The 20,533-nt window shown below is 40.0% G+C and overlaps 1 protein-coding gene across 1 annotated transcript in view; it reads right to left on the bottom strand.

The window, feature by feature from the left end:
* The window catches only part of NUBP1 (NUBP iron-sulfur cluster assembly factor 1, cytosolic), a 40,107-nt gene extending 20,062 nt beyond the window's left edge, over positions 1-20,045 (bottom strand). Inside the window, exons 1-3 of the mRNA XM_075179818.1 lie at positions 19,456-20,045; positions 19,266-19,370; positions 14,058-14,191 (exon numbers count right to left, since the gene is read on the bottom strand). Coding sequence (XP_075035919.1) covers positions 14,058-14,191; positions 19,266-19,370; positions 19,456-19,486 — 270 coding nt within the window. The 5' untranslated portion in view covers positions 19,487-20,045. The remainder of the gene's footprint in view (positions 1-14,057; positions 14,192-19,265; positions 19,371-19,455) is intronic.
* Between the last annotated feature and the right edge of the window lie 488 nt (positions 20,046-20,533).

A 20,533-nucleotide genomic window follows, 5' to 3' on the forward strand; every position in this document is an offset into this window, starting at 1 on the left:
ATGTAGGTGCCATAAAGATGCAGCAGTCATCAAGTTAGTAATGATGATTGATAGTTTAAGACAATATTAAATACATACTCCACCCAGCTAAAATAATGAACCAGCTCCAGGCTTATAGCCGGGACGGCTTACAGAGGCAGGCTGCTTTGATTGGCTATTTGCAAACTGACCCATTTCATTCATTCGCATTGCAGCTTTGCTAGGATCAAGTGCTCGGTCTGGGTTTTTCCATTTTTTCTCTGGTTATTTCAGGAAAGAAGATTTATGAGAATAATAAAGTTAAAAACAGGGGATTTAGTAAAAAAAAATAAAAAAAAATTACAATATGCAGTGTAGGTTATTTCTTTTAACTATATGCTCCAGGGGCCCTGGCTGCCAGAGCATGCTGGCACTTGTAATTTCAGAAACATACTTAATGATTTAAAATCCCTTAAACCAGTACCCTGGCATCTACTCTCCAGGGTTCCAGAAAGAGCCCCAGTGCTATTCAGCTTGTTTGTCCTGGGAAGGGCCATGTATTTCTTGCTGGCCCAGTTCCTCTAGAAAATAGCGTGTGCGCCATTTGTGTGAGCGGCATAGCCTGGTGTCAGCTGACGCTTTCGCCATATGCATTCCCTGTGCATTAGTGATAACCAGCCCAACCGACAGCATTGGTTCTAGTTACTTATTTTAAAGGTGAGGTGCTACACTTATGTATGCACGCTCCTACTATCAGTGATTTGTACTCGCTTGCCCCAATCTGCCTTTCCAGGCGTAGTGTACGGTATGTTCAAGTTATGTGCAACTCAAAATTTCACTTTGTTTTATTCCGTATGTGCAGTAAAACAGCTGATTTTTGCATCGTACAGTTGGACTTATGGCCGACTCATAATCAGGCACACAGTGTTTTAATTTCAAATCTGTAAATTGTTTCTATCAACATAAAATATATGAATGTCTTATTTCTAAGTAGTTTTTTTGGACTGTAACATAAACCTTATTTAAACAGAACATTTGGAAGCTGACTCCAAAGCACAGAATGGTGGGACTATTATACGGATGTAATACTCCTGATGAAGTGGATGTGAAATGTGTGCTATCACTGTGATCTCTGGGATCATCACATTACTTTGGGACCATCAAACTAGAGCTTATGTTTTGCTCTTAATAAATACCTTCTTTGGGGCTGGCATTTCTCACTTTGATAAAATATGTATCCTAGTAGAGGTGATGAGGGCTCCTATGGGTACAGAATTAAAAAACAAAAAAATCATAGGATAAATAACAGCTTATTATTAAGAATTTCAATTAAATGCCACTTCAACCTCTATTTTATTTATATATGTCATTTTTCCAGGGTACCACACATTGCAAGTGACCTCTGCTACAATTTTGAGGTATTTTTAACTTTGTTTTAAACACTTGTATGCCTGCATCATCATGTTCCAATCATCACTACAGCATTGATCACACATGTACTCAGTCCCCTCTTTATATCTCCACTTTTTGACAGTCAGGGTTATAGTCTTAACAAGGGAAGTTTTGCACAGATGATTTAATCCAACTAATTTTAGTGTACCAGTATGTTTACACATATGGAACATCAGCGTTTGCCAACCAGTATTTATATACAATATAGACCTGTTATTCTATGTGTAGGCAACACGGTTTATAGAAACTCAGTTATAGTTTGTTTATAATCATGACAAATAAACTTTGTTAAATGGTTTACCTTTGGGTTGTATTTGGCTGTACTCCTCTATAGTGGATTATTTGTAGGCATTACAAAAAAAAATGTTTATTCCACTTGGTAAATGCCCACTAAGCGATAAATGTGATGTTTCTTTATTTGACCAACCCAGACTTAACTATCCTCTGACTAGGGTTGACCCATGCTCCAGAGCAAGACATGGAGCCAGAGCTGTTAAGCCCCCCCCCCCCCATTTATGCTCCAGAGCCAAAGCGGAGCCTGAGGTGGCATATTGAAGTCCAAATCAGAATGGAGCAGGACTGCGGTGCTTGAGTTTAGCTTCTGTAGCCGATCATCTTTCTGATACCTTAAAATTTGTAAATGTAATGTAACATTAAACTAATATTTATATTCAATTAATATTGGTTAGACAGTTCTATTATATATACTACATTTACATAAGATGAACATTAAACCTAGTAAATGGACACTAAAAACAAATTCAACGTATTAACGGCTATAAAGCTGAAGCAGCTTGAGAGCTGGGGTTCCTGAAGCAGCCTGGAGTCAGAACTAGGCTAATGGAGCCAAAGCTGGAAAACACAAGGGACTGCCAACATTACTCCTTAATAGTGCAAGACCTTACTCAGATTTAACAATTACTTATTACTATATCAAAGCGCTTACATGTAAAATGCCTACCTTTTTTCTGGATACTAACATAGAGGAGAGGAGGGCAGTGAACAGCCTCATACATTTTATGTTAAATAAATCAATATAATTGAAGTATATGCATCTTCAATGAAGAATATTCCCTGCCCGCTGGACATACAGGATCCCAAAGGCATATGCATATTGTATAAGTATTGATACTGTTCATATAACTAATACTAACTATAATTACCCAATTATAACCTTAAACTACAGACTTTTTATTAGATACATAGAGATGATAAAGAATATGTAGGAACAGTGTGTTCATAATAACATAATTACCATCGTCATTAACATTTATATAGCGCCAGCAAATACCGTAGCGCTTTACAATAGGGAGCAAACACAGTAATTAAACAATACTGGGTAATACAGACAGACAAAGAGGTAAGAGTGCCCTGCTAGCAGGCTTATAATCTATGGGACAATGGGAGTTTGATACCTATAGTATACAAAGCCGAATCAACCGGCTAGTATATTTAAAAGTGCATTTGCATGGAAGACTCGCTAAGTCAGAAATTGGTAAAATTAATCAATGCTGTGCTTAGTGTGTAATCTACAGAGCTCAGGAAAGCAATGGCCAGCTAACATTTCACTTTAAATGGCCACTAAGCTGTAAACACTATATCTAATTATGGCATCCTACGTGGCACAGCTATACACACTTTCTTCAAGTTTCTATGTCTCTCTGTCTGTTCAGAAATAGTGACATGTTTCTATGATCTCAGACAGACTCTATCCTGCCCTGAACAAGAGCACACATGGCTCAAAATGCTTGAACGTGTGAATCCAGGCATACTTGGTAAAGTTTTTTGTGCTTATGGGATCCCATAAGTCAAGCACCCAATCATTGGTGCAGCCAATCTGGGAAAAAAAAGTACAATTTTCCCTAGATGTATCCACAGCCTGCAGCACACAGAAGTGCACAGATCATATCAGAGCACAATACAAGGAACCACAGGTCATTGCGTGACCTTTCAGACATTGGTTGGCAGGCCATGCTGAGACTAGTACAGCCGAAGTTGAGGACCACCGTGGTTTAGCTCCAACTTTTATCACTGAAACTTACAGTACAACCAAACATAATTAAGCAGGTCATGCAAAAATTGTAGCTCCAAAGTAGCTGGAGAGCCACAGGATAACTCTCTTTAATTGCTGTGGATAAAGGGTGGCCTGCCAACAATAGATTGGCAGGTCACCCTGGATACATAGAGAAAATACCATGAGCCCTTACCTACAGCAGAAGGGTTACGATGTCTGCCAATACCACGGTCTGTAGTAATAACAGTTGCACATGGGATTGGTCAGACATCAGGACGCTCCTACTTTCCAGCACCATGTTATGCACACTGGGCAGAAGACTCTTGTAAAAACTACCCTTAGCCCCCTACAAAAGGAAGATGGCATCATTGATAGTGATACACCAGCAGAGAGTAGATTAGGAAGCTGGGCACAGAGAGGGTGCACCACCATTCCATTTGAAAGACTGTGCAATGGGATACAAAATATTTAGGAATAATATTTGAGATTTACATTCTTGGTCACTGAAATGGAAAGAACATGGTGGCCAAGACCTTGAAAACAAAAATCATGTCACTTAGTTTTCTTGTGTGTTCTTTGGGGCATAGGATCAATTAAAACTATAACCAAGTGAAAACATTGAAGGATTCAATAATAATTGTGTCAGCTACTGAGCAGTTTCCTTTCAGTTTGGCTGTTCCACAGTTTAAAATAATAAAGGTATGGTCCAATGTTGGCAGCAAGCTTGTTATTTCAAGGGTTATTTAAATGTCGAGACCAGAGTGCCTGTGTCTGCCTTTCCAAACTATTGTCGCGGGCAACTCTCGTATATCCTAATTCACTTTTCTATAAAAGCTGGCAAAATTCCTTTCAACTTCCTAGACTATGCCTGCCAATTCTTCTACAGGAAGGGACTCCACCTTCTCCCTCAGAGAAAAAAAAAAACCACAGGCAAAGAACATTGACTGTAAACAGCCAGGGCTGAATCCCAATTTGAAAAAAATATAGGACGTTGACTGAGTAAGCAGAAGTACTCTACTGCACTGCCCCAGTACTAGATTATTTTGTGCATGTCATTTTTCAAAAACATTAAAATTTGCCATGAAATCAATTATGGACTTACAACATAAATGGTAAACTATAAAGTTAATCATGAAACAAGCAAACATTCCCTTCCATAAGCTAAATGTATAAGAGTTTACTACAGTTACTGATGGAAACATTCTGACCTACTTATCCTATTGTTTCTAACCATGCCGGAGAGCACACAGACTCAATTAATAACCATTCTGATTGTTCAAACACACAGGGCCTAAATCTTAAGGCATGCAAAACGAAAGTAATGTACCTTTTTTTTTTTTTTTTTAAACAAAAAACAATCTGTTTACAGTATGGCATACGCACATTCGTATTAAACTACAAGCAGATCAGAAGTAACGCCTCTTGTTCAATATGGGTGTAGGTATATTATGTATATACAGGACTTACCGTATTGAAACAAACACAGAACATTGGAGGATACGAATACAAATTTGTAATATAAAGTCACAGGTTAAAAAATATTATGAAATACATTAACACCTGTTAATATAGTCATTTTTTTTTTATTTTTTATTTTTTTAAAAAAGTGGGTTTTCTTTTTTTTTTTCCTCCATTAAATGCATCATGATGTTAGATCTACTGTATATAAAATGCCAATTTACAGTTCTAGCATGAATAAGCAACAGTCACCACTATGACGGTTCCTTATGCACTTACAACTGACCTGTAGCTGGTGCAAGTGATACGGCTGAAAATGACGTACCTGAGAGATGCCCATAGCTTGAATTGGATGGATGTGCGTAGCACTGCCTTACTGTACATTAACTACGTGCATACACCCCCTTCCCTCCCCCGTTCTGCTCATGAAATCATAGGCTGTCGGAAGTGCTCTTTGCGTTCAAACACGACTTGGATGTACTTATGTTCACTGACGTACAGTCCTTTTCTGGCCATGAACAGTGCAATGCTGCGCAAAATACGGCACATATCAATATTTACATTCCTTAATAAATAAGGCCCATAGTGACATCCCTATCCCATGTTTGTATAACAGTGCACTTTACTCCGATTAGAAATGTCAGGCACAAACAGCTATATATGATATGTCCTCACATGGAATGGTACAGCAAGGATAACCCTTGTACTGTTGTCAGCAACACTTCATATTACACCTGTAAAAGAAGGTCCAAATAACCTCATAAATTGGTTATACACAAAGCCACATTTAGAGTTAGGAGCAAAGAAAAGAAGAAAGGTTTAAATTTGATCCTGGAAAAACCATGTTGAAATTGTTGTAAGAGGTTTGGTTACATTAATGAACTCATTACAGATATCTAAGGTAAGTATTGCCATCTGATCAATAGGTTATTGGCCTGGATAGTAAAAATGGAATTAGCACCAATGTTATTAATATGACAGAAAACAAGAGAATGTTTGCAAGGTTCATTTCAAAATAAATGCACCAATCTGTAAGACAAGAGCTGGTTAGAGCATTTCTAAACAAAAGCTTTGTTATGAAGATCAAGAATGTCAATTGCAAATATGAGAAAATGTGATTGAAAATCTATCACATGCTTCCCATGACTGGTGCTTTTCTAAGACTTAAAATCCCCCAGAAAACGGTCCATTCAATCATCAAGTGAATTTATCTAGAAAAGGGTGTACTCCAAAACTGAGCATCTACTCAAGATGATCATGGAATTGTTAGGGAGGCCACCAAGAGACTAATGGAAACACTGAATAAGTTTGGGTCTTTCATGGCAGAGATGGATAAACTGTCCCTAGTAGATTAGTCAACCAGGGACTTAAAAATAATCAGTACGTTATGGGAAGAATAAAAATAAAAAAAAATAAAAAATCTTGGGAGGAAAACCTGCACGAGACCAAGCAAATTGAGGTGGGTTAAATAGAATAGAATATAAATAAATACAATGTCAGAGTAGCCCTGTCAAAGCCCCGATATCAATACTTAAAATGATGTGTAGTTGTTTGACAATTGCTGTTCACCACTGGTCCCCAACCATCCTGATGAAAATTCAATAATGCAAATAATAATGGACGAAAAGTGCAGTGTCCACATACTAAAAGACTCACAGCTGGAATTGCAGCTAAAGTTGCTTCTAGCCAAGTATTAAAACAAAAGGGGAGGTGAATATTTATGTAATCAGTTTTCTGTCTGTATTTATATTTGCAACATAACAAAAATCGCTATATTAAGTCAGCGCGTAAAATATATTAAGAGTAGGTGTTTAGGAGCGCTGTATAGTTGGGAGAGCAAAGCTTACTTTAAAAATATATACCATGACAGCAGCAGGCCGACAGTGGGTAAAATGAAATACAGATATGACAATAAGAGAGGTGTATGCAGAGGGGGGAGGACTCCAGTGTGCCCAATGTTTTATGTGCAGAACTACTGCCGAATACACTGATACCACTTATTTACATCAGGCTCATATTAAAATGATAAACTACTGCAAAAAAAAAAAAAAAAAAAGAAAAGATAGCGACACTATGCCTAGTCCTGTTCCACCATACAGACAAGACAAAACAAAAGAATTGTGGGTGGAGTACAAGATAAAAGAAAATGCTGGGGGCGTGACTTGACAGCCATGCTGAAAGGACAGACTTTCTGTGAGCTCCTCACCACAGAAATCTAAAATCGTACAACAATGGCGCTAGTAGACCCATTTGACAAGTAAAAGAGGCTGTCGTGTAAGGGACTTGTCCCCCCCCCCCCCGCTATCAGGTGCCTGTCCTAGGATTTGTGGCACCTGATCCAACACTTAAACTTCCCTGCGGCCTACATAAAGGAGGATCCAGGGACTGTCTTGATCAGCGTTGGGGACCCATACGCGTGACACACGCACTTTCATTTGCCAGCACTGTCCTCTTTGAAACCCCAGACGCTGTGGCTTGAAATCTACCAAGATTAAATAGAACCTTAGCTTCCAAACTGAACGAGGATATCTCTGAGGATGGAATTGAAGTAGCCCTCAAGGCCCAAAAAGCATCTAAGGCCCCTGGTCCTGACAGATTCACCATCTTGTACTACAAAACTTTATCGCACATTCTGACCCCGCATCTACTTTCTACTTTTAATTTGGTTCTCCACTGTGGAATGTTTCAAAGATACCACAAGTTCCACTATTCTAGTCATACCTAAACCCAACAAAGATCCCACAATTTGCGCCATTACTCTGCTAAACACGGACATCAAGCTATTTGCTAAGATCCTAGTAAACAGATTGAACAATCACCTGTCACAACTTATCAACCCAGATCAAGTTGGGTTTGTTCCCAATAGACAAGCCCTTGATAATACCAGGAGGGCAATATACTTGATTTCCTATATAAATCAATTAAAACTCCCCTCAGTAATTTTAGCGCTAGATGCAGAGAAAGCCTTCGATAGGCTCTCCTGGCCATTTAGGTTTTAAACCCTTAAAACCTTTGGATTCTTAGGTAATTTTCTTCAAGGTATCCAGGCTCTACTATACCATAACCCGTCCTCCTTGGTCTCGACAAATGGCTTGAGTTCCTCCGTGTTTGGCATTAATAATGGGACGAGACAGGGATGCCCCCTTTCCCCTCTTATTTATGCATTATGCATTGAACCACTTGCTGCTCGGATTCGACTGAACCCAGATGTGAATTAAATCCATGTTAATAGTAGACAATACAGGATTTCTTTCTTCGCGGACGATGTCCTGCTAACTTTATCCTCACCCCAGACCTCCCTTCCTAACCTATTTGTGGAGCTGCAAAATTTTGGTTCTCTGGATATAAATTGAATAATTCCAAATCGGAGGCTCTCGCACTACACCTTCCACCTCACACTAAGAAACTATCGGAACTTGACTTTGATTTTCAGTGGCGTCCTTGTGCAATTCGGTACCTGGGCTTTTTCCTTAAAACTTCCTATGAAACTCTGTTTCAGGCCAACTACTCCCCTTTGCTATCTACTAATAAACAAGATCTACTCACCTGATATTCTCTTTGTATCTCATGGTTCGGGAGACTCAAGACCATTAAAATGAATGTCCTGCCCAGATTGTTATACCTATTTCAAACCCTCCCTGTCAAAGTACCAGATTCCTTTCTGAGTTCTATTCAGTCTCTCTGTGGTAATTTTGTGTGGCAAGGTAAAAGACCCAGGCGTAGTAGGCTCTGTTTAGCTAAGTCTAAACATAACGAGGGCCTGGGCCTTCCTCTATTTGATAAATACTACCACGCCACACAATTGACTCATCACATCTCTTGGCTATCGCCTGTAGGACTCAAAAAATGGGTGGACATTGAAGAATTGTTGTCTCCAGAAATGGGAGTAGGCTTCTTACCCTGGATCCCTAGGAGTATCAGACCAGCCTCAGCCTATGCCATGCCCTCCATTCATTGTATGTTGGAGATATGGGACAAAATGAACAAGCAATATGTACTGGCCCCCTACCCTCGCCACTTACTCTGCTATGGAGACACCCATTCCCACTAGGCTGCATTAGAGCTTTTGCTTACCCCTGGAGGAAGGTGGGTCAAGACGGCTTCTTTCACTTGACGGGTGAGCATGCACCACGTTCCTTTACGGACTTACAAGAGAAACATCTTCTTCCCAGCAACCTATACCTCCACTATATGCAAGCGAAAAGTTTTATACAAGCCCAGACAAAATAATCAGCTTCGCGCACTCCCCCCAACGCCCTTAGAACGTCACTGCAATTATAGCCCTGGTCGCCCTGGCTACATATCAATCCTGTACAGTTCTCTCGTATCCTCCTCAACCCCTCCCACGGAACCGTTTAAACGGGCATGGAAGCAGGATCTTGGAGTGGATCTGGAAGAGGAAGGGTGGTCACTCATTCGACAAAGGATAACAAGTTCTTCCATTAGTACAGAAAATATTCGAGAAAATACCTACAAGCTTTATGCTAGATGGTACATGGTTCCTGCGAGACTGCACTCTATTTACTCCCACACCTCCGATTTTTGTTGGCGTAACTGTGGTTCATTGGGTACCTTCCTCCACATGTGGTGGGACTGCCCTCTAGTATCTACATTTTGGCAAGATGTTTTGCTCCTGATAATCATGTTACTTTATTTAATGTGCCTAAGGACACGTTATCTGTGCTCCTGTGCCATCCTATCAAAGGGATCTTCAAATCATTGGATAAACTTATTCGCCACATATATAACGTAGCTAAACTTCAGATAGCTAGTGCTTGGAAGAAAACTTTGCAATCCTATAGAGAGGTTCTTATATTCCATGGAGGCAGTGTGCCCGGTTCTATTTATGTGAAAAGTCTCCTCCACAGTTCCTGTTTTTCATAAAGTGTGGGGTCCTTGGTATTCCTATAATAATAGCAATATGCCTAGCATTCTCTAAGCCTTCTACATTCTTTTCCTCTCATCCACCTCCGGACTCACCACTTCCCCTACTCTCCACCCCCCCTCATGCCTACCCCTCTCTTCCTCATTTAATCTGGATACGAAGGGTCTCTGTGCATGGACATACTTCCACACTGAAGACCCGCCACACTCCCTTTCATCCCCCCTCTTTTCCATTCTTGATACGTCTCCATCCTTACATGGTCTCTCTATTATGGCAAAATGTTACTCACTACGATCTACGTTCACTAGGCATTTGGCTCCTAGTTTTTCCTGGACTTTATGACATTGTGTAGGATGCACATATGCTGTTGTAGCTTATGTCAGTAGTATTTAAATGTACTCAATGACCTGTATTGTCATTATTTGCTGTTACAAATAAAAAAGTAGAAAAAAAATGTTACATCCAGCACAGGACAATAACCCACATATTGTAGGAGAAGTTTAGCCAAGCCTCTTTCCCCAGTTCTATAGCAATACCAAAATCCTCCTTTCTATGTGTAAATTGTTAAGATCAAAAGAGCTGTTCTCTGGGCAAGAACAGATAAAAAGTTGCTGAAGACATTAGTAGAATAGATTGACAATGGATGTGCGAAGTTGCCTAAGGTTAAGAACGATGCTGGAAAAAGTCCTAATATAGTAAATACACACACGTATGAAATTGTATTTTGCAAACTCTATTATACAACATACTTGTATGGATGTGTTGGGTACATTCCTCTTGAGGATTATTACACCATTTTTAGTGCATCCGTACACTTAAAAATGTATATGGAAACTTCCTGAATCATTTAAAATAGATATATGTCACTAACAGGAAGATACAACCATCAGCAATGTAATCCCACTGGTCTATATTTTGGCATTAATTCTGACTTTCCAGAAATGTGGAAGGAAGACGTACGCAAGTGTGACGAACATCAGTGAACACCATGCATCATTTTTCAAAGTGCACAGTGTCACCATCAGTTCTAAATGTCATTAGCAATCACAGGATACGCACTTACATTGGTATAATCAATGGTCTCCTACATAGAAAAGTTTATTCATGCCTAAAAAAAATAGTTTTCTCTCAATAGGTTATTAATGACACTGTCCAGCTTTGTAAAAACCATCCTATTTGGTTCCTGCCCAAATCACACACACACAAAACAGATTGGTGGGGGATCAACTCTGGAACAAATATGTACCTTATATACCAGAAACTTTAGAGTTTGAAAGTTGACATGGGCAGGTATTTGAAATCTGTTACTACGGAAGGTGTGTAGTGATAGTGGCACAAAATCTGGCATCATATCAACTACACTTCTCCTGTACTACAAGATTGGATACTTATGGAACCCCCACATATTGCAATCCAATATCACAAGTGACACACACATGCAATGATTTTTTTTTAAGTTAAAAAAATATGTTTCTCTTAATAAAATCATACTGTAGTAGGTGTGCTGTAATTGCACAATTCTATACAACTCTTCAGCACAATCACAAGATCTGTAGAGTGGAAATATATGCTTCTGTAAAATGAACCTTATTAGGCAATAGAATAAGGTTACATGTTAGTCACTGTTGATTTACATAAGGCTACCTTTTGTAACATGGTCAGACCACATAAGTATATAGATGTTGAGAGACTCCTACACTAGTAGAAGTGCTCAGTGGTAGACGGAATTTTCCTCTGTATGGCATTTCAGGGGCTCTGTATTATTATTATGATCAATTATTTATATACCGCCACTAATTTCGCAGCGCTGTACAGAGAACTCACTCACATCAGTCCCTGCCTCATTGGGGCTTACAGTCTAAACATACATACACAGACAGACAGACAGAAACAGACAGACACGCAGACTAGGGTCAATTTGTTAGCAGCCAATTAACCTACTAGTATGTTTTTGGAGTGTGGGAAGAAACCGAAGCACCCGGAGGAAGCCCACGCAAACACAGGAAGAACATACAAACTCCACACAGATAAGGCCATGGTCGGGAATTGAACTTATGACCCCAGTGCTGTAAGACAGAAGTGCTAACCACTTAGCCAAATAGGTAAACTTCTTCTACGTGGGCTCTCAATGTACCGGACTCACATCTGTTGTCATTATCAGAAATTTCTACACAGAACTGGTCTGACCAAAGTTTGTATCTTTCCTGGACGAGGAATACTGCAGGCGCATTATATATATATATATATATGCCTGCAGTGGTTTTCCAAGAAACTAGGCAGATTGTACTCCTTGAATACAGGCAGTGATGACCCCTAATACCAACATGACCTGTGTGATGGAACAGGATTTTATCGACCATGCATTGGGATGAAAATAGTATCTCATAGTATAGCTGGAAAGAGTGTCTTTCACTTCTACAAATTTATTAGCTATCCCAATCGGGACAAAACTGAAAAAAAATATATCATTTTTATAAGATGGATAGCATTCTGATTGTCTGTCAAAATCAGAAGTTCCTACAGGAAGAACTGAATAAAATTCCTCTTCCCCTGAGGAATCTCTGCCATCACCTTGGTGAAAATTCATGTGCCACATGGGACAGCCATAAACTGAAAAGGTTTCAGCTTGCCTCTCACTGGAGCTGGTTTACTATTATTTGATAATCTAGATGTGTTGGTACATGATAATATACACTGTACGGAAAAAAGTATTTGGCCACACCTGTTAATTGAGTGAATTAAGTGAATTGAGGTGTTTCAATCAGACCTGTTGCCAGAGGTGTAGAAAGTCAAGCACCTAGCCACGCAGTCTCCATTTGCAAACATTTGTGATACAAAATGGGTCGTTCTGAAAAACCTAGTGACTTCAAGCGTGGTACTGTGATAGGATGCCAAAAGACAGTTCGTGAAAGTTCATTTCTGCTGGATACTCCATGAGCAAATGTGATGTTATTAGAAAATGGGAGCGTTTAGGAACAACAGCAACTCAGCCATGAAGCGGAAGACCACATAAAATTACAGAGTGGGGTCAACGACTACCAAAACGCATGGTGTGTAAAAGTTGCCAACGCTGTGCTGATTCTATAGCTGAAGAGTTTCGAACTTCCACTGGCATTAATATAAGCACAAAAACTGTGCGGCGGGAGCTTAATGGAGTGGGTTTCCATGACCGAGCAGCTGCATGCAAGCCTCACATCACTAAGACCAAAGTCAAGCGTTGAATGGAGTGGTGTAAACCACACAGATACTGGACTGTGGAGCAGTGGAAATGTGTTCTGTGGAGTGATGAATCACACTTCTCTGTTTGGCAGTCAGATAGGCGAGTCTGGCTTTGGCGAATGCCGGGAGAATGTTACCTGCCGGACTGCATTATGCAAACTGTGAAGTTTGGTGGAGGAGGGATAATGGTATGGAGCTGTTTTTCAGGGTTTGGCTAGGCTCTTTATCTCCACTGAAGGACAATCTTAATACTCCAGCATACCTAGTCATTTCGGACAATGCCACGCTTCTAACTTTGTAGCAACAGTTTGGGAAGGCCCGTTTCTATTCCAACATGACTGTGCCCCAGTGCACAAAGCAAGGACTACAAAGACAGGGTTTGACGAGTTCAGTGTAGAAAAACTTGATTGGTCAGCACAGAGCCCTGACCTCAACTCCATCGAACACCTTTGAGATGAACTGGAACAGATACCGCGAGCCAGGGCTTCTAGTCCAACATCAGTGCCTGACCTCATAAATGCTCTACAGAATGAATGGGCAAATTCTCACAGAAACACTCCAACATCTTGTGGAGCCTTCCAAGAAGAGTGGAAGCTGTTATCGCTGCAAAAGGGAAACCACCTCCATATTTAAGTATTTGAATACAATGTCTTTACAGTCCCTGTTGATGTAATGGTCAAGCGTCCAAATACTTTTGTCCATATAGTATACATCCTGAATGTCCATGGTAGAAGTAATTCTTTAGAAGGTTTACTATGATCAAACCTTTTACAAATCTGGTATATTCACATGTGTAGCGCTGCCCAGATCAATATAAAGAGTGTGTGTATGGGAGGGGGGGATATTCTCTGCCTTTTGAAAAAAAAAAGATTACCTATTCCCTCTAAGGCAGTGACCTTCAAAATGGCTGCACATTGCCCTTAAACTCACTACGTTAAAACTGTACATTTATTCAAATAAAGAAACACTTATCTGTAATAACATCTCAGCAGGAATTTTATTTTCAACTTTTACAATTCAACTTATACTTGCGTGTTTCATCAAAAAAGCAGAACAGGGTGTCAAACTTACTTGTTTGCCCTCATCTTCAGCCAAGCCATGAGCCAAGTGTGCACTAAACGTGCTCTTTCCAACTCCTCCTTTTCCAGAGAGAACCAATATCTTGTGTTTCACTGTACACATCTTTTCTTTGATTTCTTCTATTGCTGAAATGACAGTGAGGCAAACATGAGAAGCTGTGACTAAAACACAAGTATACGTGTACAAGTGCAGTTCAAGTTTCTCCATGGGAAGGGACATAGCCCAAGTCACAGATACAGGTTTGGCAGCCAGAAACTAAGTGGAACATATATGCAATTGAAGAAGCTGATGGCTACAGAGAAGTTTAGAAAACAGCATCAAGCCAGCTGGGCAGCTATGCTTCGTAGCTACAATCACTGTTATTCCCCAAGCTCTAAATCTGTAGTCTGAAAGTAACCAGGGGGTAAATTTAATAAACCGCGTTTTTGTGGAGCTTAGGAAATAACTGATCATAACTGGGCAGCTAAGTGGTAGCACTTCTGCCTCACAGCACTGGGGTCACGAGTTCAATTCCCGACCATGGCCTTATCTGTGTGGAGTTTGTATGTTCTCCCCGTGTTTGCGTGGGTTTCCTCCGGGTGCTCCGGTTTCCTCCCACACTCCAAAAACATACTGGTAGGTTAGTTCGCTGCTAACAAAATTTAACCTAGTCTGCGTGTCTGCGTGTGTATATGTTAGGGAATTTAGACTGTAAGCTCCAATGGGGCAGGGACTGATGTGAGTGAGTTCTTTGTACAGCGCTGCGGAATCAGTGGCGCTATATAAATAAATGGTGATGATGATGATGATTGCCCGTGGTTAGTTTTCTGTGAAAATTGATACTTATTACATTTTATTTTAGTTTAATACTTGATGGTTTACAATCATCTTTGTTTTTGGGTGTGCGGGAGCTGTAAGGTGCAACTCCAGAAAGCACAGTAAGATGCGAATTTAACTTTATATTTAGGTGCTCTGCATATTTCTTTCAAGCAACATTACATAAATAACATAATTATTTAAACATTTTGTAGCAGAAAAAAAATCAGAATGAATAATGCTACACTGCCCAGCAATATTGTGGCAGGTCAAATGGATATAAGGTATAAACTTAGTTGGGCTATCACAAAACCTTTCACAACAAAAAATAAAGCTGCATGTAACTGCACATATACAATTGTGGCCAAAAATATTGGCACCCTTGCACTTTTTTCAAACTTAAGTTTCCTATAAACACAGTTTAAATTAACAACATTATTTTATTCTCCACAATTATTTCCTTGTTAGTATTAAAGAATATTGGTCTTTTATTCTTAATTTATCCTGCATATGCCTTTAAATCAGAACATGAAAAGAAATGCCACTTTCCAAATTATTATAACCCAAGACTTATTATTTGGTAGCACAGCCTTTGGTCAAAATAACTGCAATAAACCGCTTGCTTTAGTCATGGATGAGCTTCCAGCACCTCTCTACTGGCAGTTTAGCCTACTCTTCCTGTGCAAACTGCTCCAGTTCTCCCAGATATGAAGGTGCCTTCTCCCAACTGCTGTTTTCATAGGATCTGGACTCCTTGCTGGTCACTTTAGGACAGTCCAGCGGTTTGTTTTGAACCATTCCTAGTTGTGGTTTTTTTTTTAAGTGTGTTTGGAGTCATTGTATTGCTGGAAGACCCATTGCCTTCAACAGAGACACAGCTTTCTAACATTGGGATCAACATTGCTCTCTAAAATGGCATAGTAATCTCCAGATTTCATGATTCCATGCATTGGCGGTTCAAGGCACCAGTGCCAGATGCAGTACATAAACCCCAAAACATCACTGAACCTCCCCCATGTTGATTGTAAGGAAGGTGTTCTTTTCTTTGAAAGCTTAATTTTGCTTTATGTAATCATCAGGATGAAGCTCCAATTCGATCTCATTTGCCCACACTACATTCTCCCAGAAGGAATTTGGCTTGTTCAAGTGTGTTTCAGCAAACTCCAGTTTGAGCTTATTTTATCTCTTGCTCAGCAGTGGGGCCCTCCTGGGCCTCCTACTACATAACCCTCTTTTTTTTAGTTGGCGATAGATAGTGCAATTTAAAATGGTTGCAACTTGTGTCTATAGGTCAGCTTGAATCTATCTGGCAGTTGTGAAGGAATACCTTGAGACGGCTGTGTAGATTTCTTTTTTATTAAGCATGTATAGTATAGATAGCTTAGTTAGTATAACATAGGTTAGTATTGCTATAACGTTGACTAAAGCTAGGTACACACTACACGGTTTCCTTCCAATAATCGGCTCAATCAGCCGACATACGACAGCTTGTTCAAAAGTCGGGTCAGTGTGTGCAGTGACACGATGGTCGAAAGTCTGCCCAAATGGACGATTGTCGCCTCATTTGGTTGGTCGTACCGTTTAATATTTTCGTTCCAATCTCGTTTCCGTTGTGTAGTGTGTATAAACTTCCGACCGATCCACAACAGTGAGTACAAAATTACAGTCATTGCTCACGACAACATGGCTGTAAAAAGTCACTAAAGGGACGGCCGCTGTTCCCTTTATCATCCTAAACAGGGCTAGTGTGTATGCAGTCCATGGACCGAGCGATCGGAACATCGATCGCATGTAAAATCGCTCGGCATAAAAAGTTGGTGGAAATTTCTGTATTGTGTACCTAGCTTAAGTTAGTTGGTAGTTCGCATAGGGCATTAGTGTTTACTTAGGTCAGGTATAAGTTAGTTACTTTAGGTAAGAGCATAGTTTTTATAAAGGTTAGGGGCATGAGATAGAAAGGCAATCTGCCGGCTAATGTTCCACGAGGCCAGTGTTCTGATCTATTGAGGAAATATTGTTAAGTTCACGTTTGTCATTTATTTCAGTTAGTTAAGGTCTAGGGACTCAAGCCGTATAGCTGATCTGTTGAACTGATAATAAAATCAAGTTGTACCATAATCCTGGTGTCAGTCGTGATATCAAACTACCCATATCCTCACAGCAGTTGAACGAGGTAAATTTTCCACCAGTTGAACAATCCTGCGCTGCAATCTTCAATCAAATTTACACTTGCTGCTATATTCAGGGAGATTATCCATAGTGTCATGGACCTTAAACTTCCTATTACGTACAGTGGAAATGGGAACATCAAGGTATCTGCAGATTAATTTGTAGCTTAGAGATTGTATATGATTGGCTACAAACTTCTGTCTGACCTCCTCAGACAACTCTCTGGCTTGCTGTATTTTCTCCATGCTCATTGCTGTACACACAGCGATATACAAAATCTGTAGTCTGAGAAGTCTGTAGAAGAAAGAAGTCCTTGTCTCTATTCAAAAATGCTCTGGAAGAAATAGTGATTTAACAGAAAAAAAAAAAAATGCAAGGCTGCCAATATTTTTTGGCATGACTGTAGACAACTCCTTAAGTTATGTCCAAAATATAGGCACCCTTGTCACCCTAGGTTTTTATTTTTATCAGTTTTTTATCCCAGTCCAACCAGAGTCATTCTGGTTACAGCTCAACTCTTTCAAGTAAACTCCAACTAATCTTTGGCAATATTAGCGCTGCTTTTTAACACCTGCATGGGTTAGAAAACCAAAAGGTGTTTGTAAGGGTTAAAGAGAAATGTGGCAGTGTTATGCAAGAAGAAGTAGAATGGAGTGGGGGTGCGTACCGAGATCTGTGTTGGCACGTTGGAACTTGCTAATATTGTGAGACTACACGGTGGCAACAATATAGGTGTTTATGTAGTTATAAATCGTAGTATATAAAAAGGTATATGGCATTATGCGGCTATAGGGTTGGACACAAATGCAGTAAGCATACCATACCTCCATGCCACATTAGGAACAGCATGCCAATCATGCTATTCTTCTCAGCACACTAACTTAACCTTTAATTTTGCTGTTAGTACTTGCTGACAAAGATAACACTGTAAAATAATTTTCCAAATTGGTAGTTTTGAAATCCTGATGAAAAACCCAAATGTGGAACAAGTCCTTAAACAAAAGTACATCATATCACAGTTATTCTTAGTTTTTTTACCTTTTCATCTATCCTCTCTGGCATTCTAGACAAAAGTGAAAGGAGATTGACAAAGCCCATTGTAAGGGGCTGATGCAGAGCGAGTCGTTTTTGTAGCGTATCTTTCATGAAATCTTTGTGCTCATGCCCATGTGGCTGCACACATATGAACCTATGCCGATTTGTGCGATTCTGGCACTTACACCCGCTTGCTCCTAAAGAGGCGGGATTTTGGAGGAAAGGAGTGTTCCAACACAGGCCGAGTACATTAAGGACATGTTCGCACAATTGCTAACAAATGCTTAACGGGACACCGACGCATATATGCCATCCAAGTTATTTGCATGTGGTCGAGGTCAGGTATAAATAGCAAATGATGTTGATAACAGTTCCCAGCAATAGTGAACTGCTTGCGAATGCTCTGCTGACACGTACAGGTGCTCTCATCATTGCACATACGTGTATTATGCTTTTTTTTTGAGCTTGTTTTAAGAAATTTTTCTTTTTTAACTGTCAAGAGACAGGTAGAAGTTTCTCCTGCATTAGACAGCATTTTAAAGTTTTATTGGTGCCTAAAAGTGAAAAAACTTATTTTACAAACAAAACAGATGGATAGAAACCTGAACTCAAGTGTATGTGATATATATCTAGTGAGAGTTACAGCTTTGCATATTCCTGCAGTTGCCAGTTTTTTAGTGAGTGCAATTTGCATTTGGGATTTTGGGTGCAACTGCAGTCAAATTTGCATCCAGCCCTAAATATTTAAATATAAAGATGGCAAAGGTCACTGAACAGTTTGAGGAAATAAGAAAAGAAGGGTAATTACAAATTATTTATGTCCTTCACGCACAAATCTTCTTTGGTGTGCTCAGCACACAAATGTGGATATGACATATCTACATCAATTATTTACAATCACATGACATAAGCCAGTTTAAATTCAAGATGCTGAATCTCTGCTACTTAACCAATAATTTATAGTAAAATATATTATTTCAAGCCATACTAGCATTTTAGTTTCCCAACTGTGTAATAAATGTGCTATTCTATATAAAAGTGTGTACAGAACAATGACAACTCACACACGACAGTCTTAGTTTCTGAAGTAAACTAAAAGGCACCGGCGAAGAAGTAATTTGATAAAATGACAACGTTATCTGAACTACAAACTATAGATCTCCATTGTAGCCTGATAATAATGATGATGATGATGATTACCTGGATCTGGTCCCGCCGCTGTCCCAGAGGCACATATTGCCTGATTGGGACATCCCTGGCATGCAGAGACCTTCCCAGCCTCGGTGCTGTCTGTTCCAGGGCAGTCTGCAATAAGACAGAAAATAGCGGGTTAATATAACCTCTATCACTACACTTTGCCGTTTGCTCCCTGTTTACCAGCCTCACTCACGCTGCGGAGCATTTTCTGGTATATCAGCCATGGAAACACATGAACTTCCTAGTTTCAGACCTGTACGTGCTTACTTCCGGTATTTTCTGCGCTCCAAGCCTCACTTTACTTTGACAGTTTTTTTTTTCTTTATTTGAAATAACTTTATAGATATGCATGACATTTTTACAGTTGTCATTTGTTTACAGGTAGAGTTTTACCATGGGAACTCATGCTTTTACCTTTAAATTCCCAAGTAAACCAGGGATGATTAAATGACAGCAGAAAACAAATGTACATCTTTTACTACTTTAACATCAAGTACTTATTCCAGAGTTATCCTCTGTGGGGAATTATTTATTATCAATCGCAATTTTGGCCCGATAATTTTATCATCTGTCATCAAAGGAGGACAGATGAAGTAATGCTGCAATTTACTACTTAAGTCATGTCAGGATAGTGCAACCGATAGGAAGCTGTCTCTACCATGATTCCTCTCTAAAGTTAACCCCCTGGTTCTAACCATGAGTCTTTACTCTGCATGTCAACCTAGGGTCGCACATGTGCAGAGGTAATTTAATAAAATTAACCATACTCCCCAACTTTGGCAAGCTCTGTTCCGGGTGAGCAGGGGGGGGGGTGTGAGCGGGCATTGACAAATTGCGTCATTTGGCCTTGCCCCTACACTACTATCACATTTCCTGGCCTATTACAGCAGGGGGCCGGGCTATGATGATGCGCAACTCCCGTCACGAAGAAGCCCCCCCGCACTTAACTATAGAAAGGGGGAGGAAGGTTGCCCTGCTCTCCCAGAAGTCCGGGAGGACTGCCAGAAATTCGGGAGTAGACAACTATGAAATTAATACAGTGGAGAGCAGGAAGACTGCTGGAGAGGGTCCTGAAGATCCCTCTCCTGCGATGCTCTCCCCATTAGATTGAATGGCTGCATGTTAGCCATCGGGGTCAAGTTCCTAAAAGCTAAGCTAAGCTTTTCGGAGCTTGTTACAGTTTCCCACGCAGCAGTCCCCATTGAGTGTTATGGGGACTACTGGATTGTATGGTAATTTACCTCAAGCAGGAGATATCGCTGATATCTCCT

The sequence above is a fragment of the Mixophyes fleayi genome, chromosome 7 (genome assembly GCF_038048845.1).
Source record: "Mixophyes fleayi isolate aMixFle1 chromosome 7, aMixFle1.hap1, whole genome shotgun sequence".
Taxonomy (NCBI): Eukaryota; Metazoa; Chordata; class Amphibia; order Anura; family Limnodynastidae; genus Mixophyes; species Mixophyes fleayi.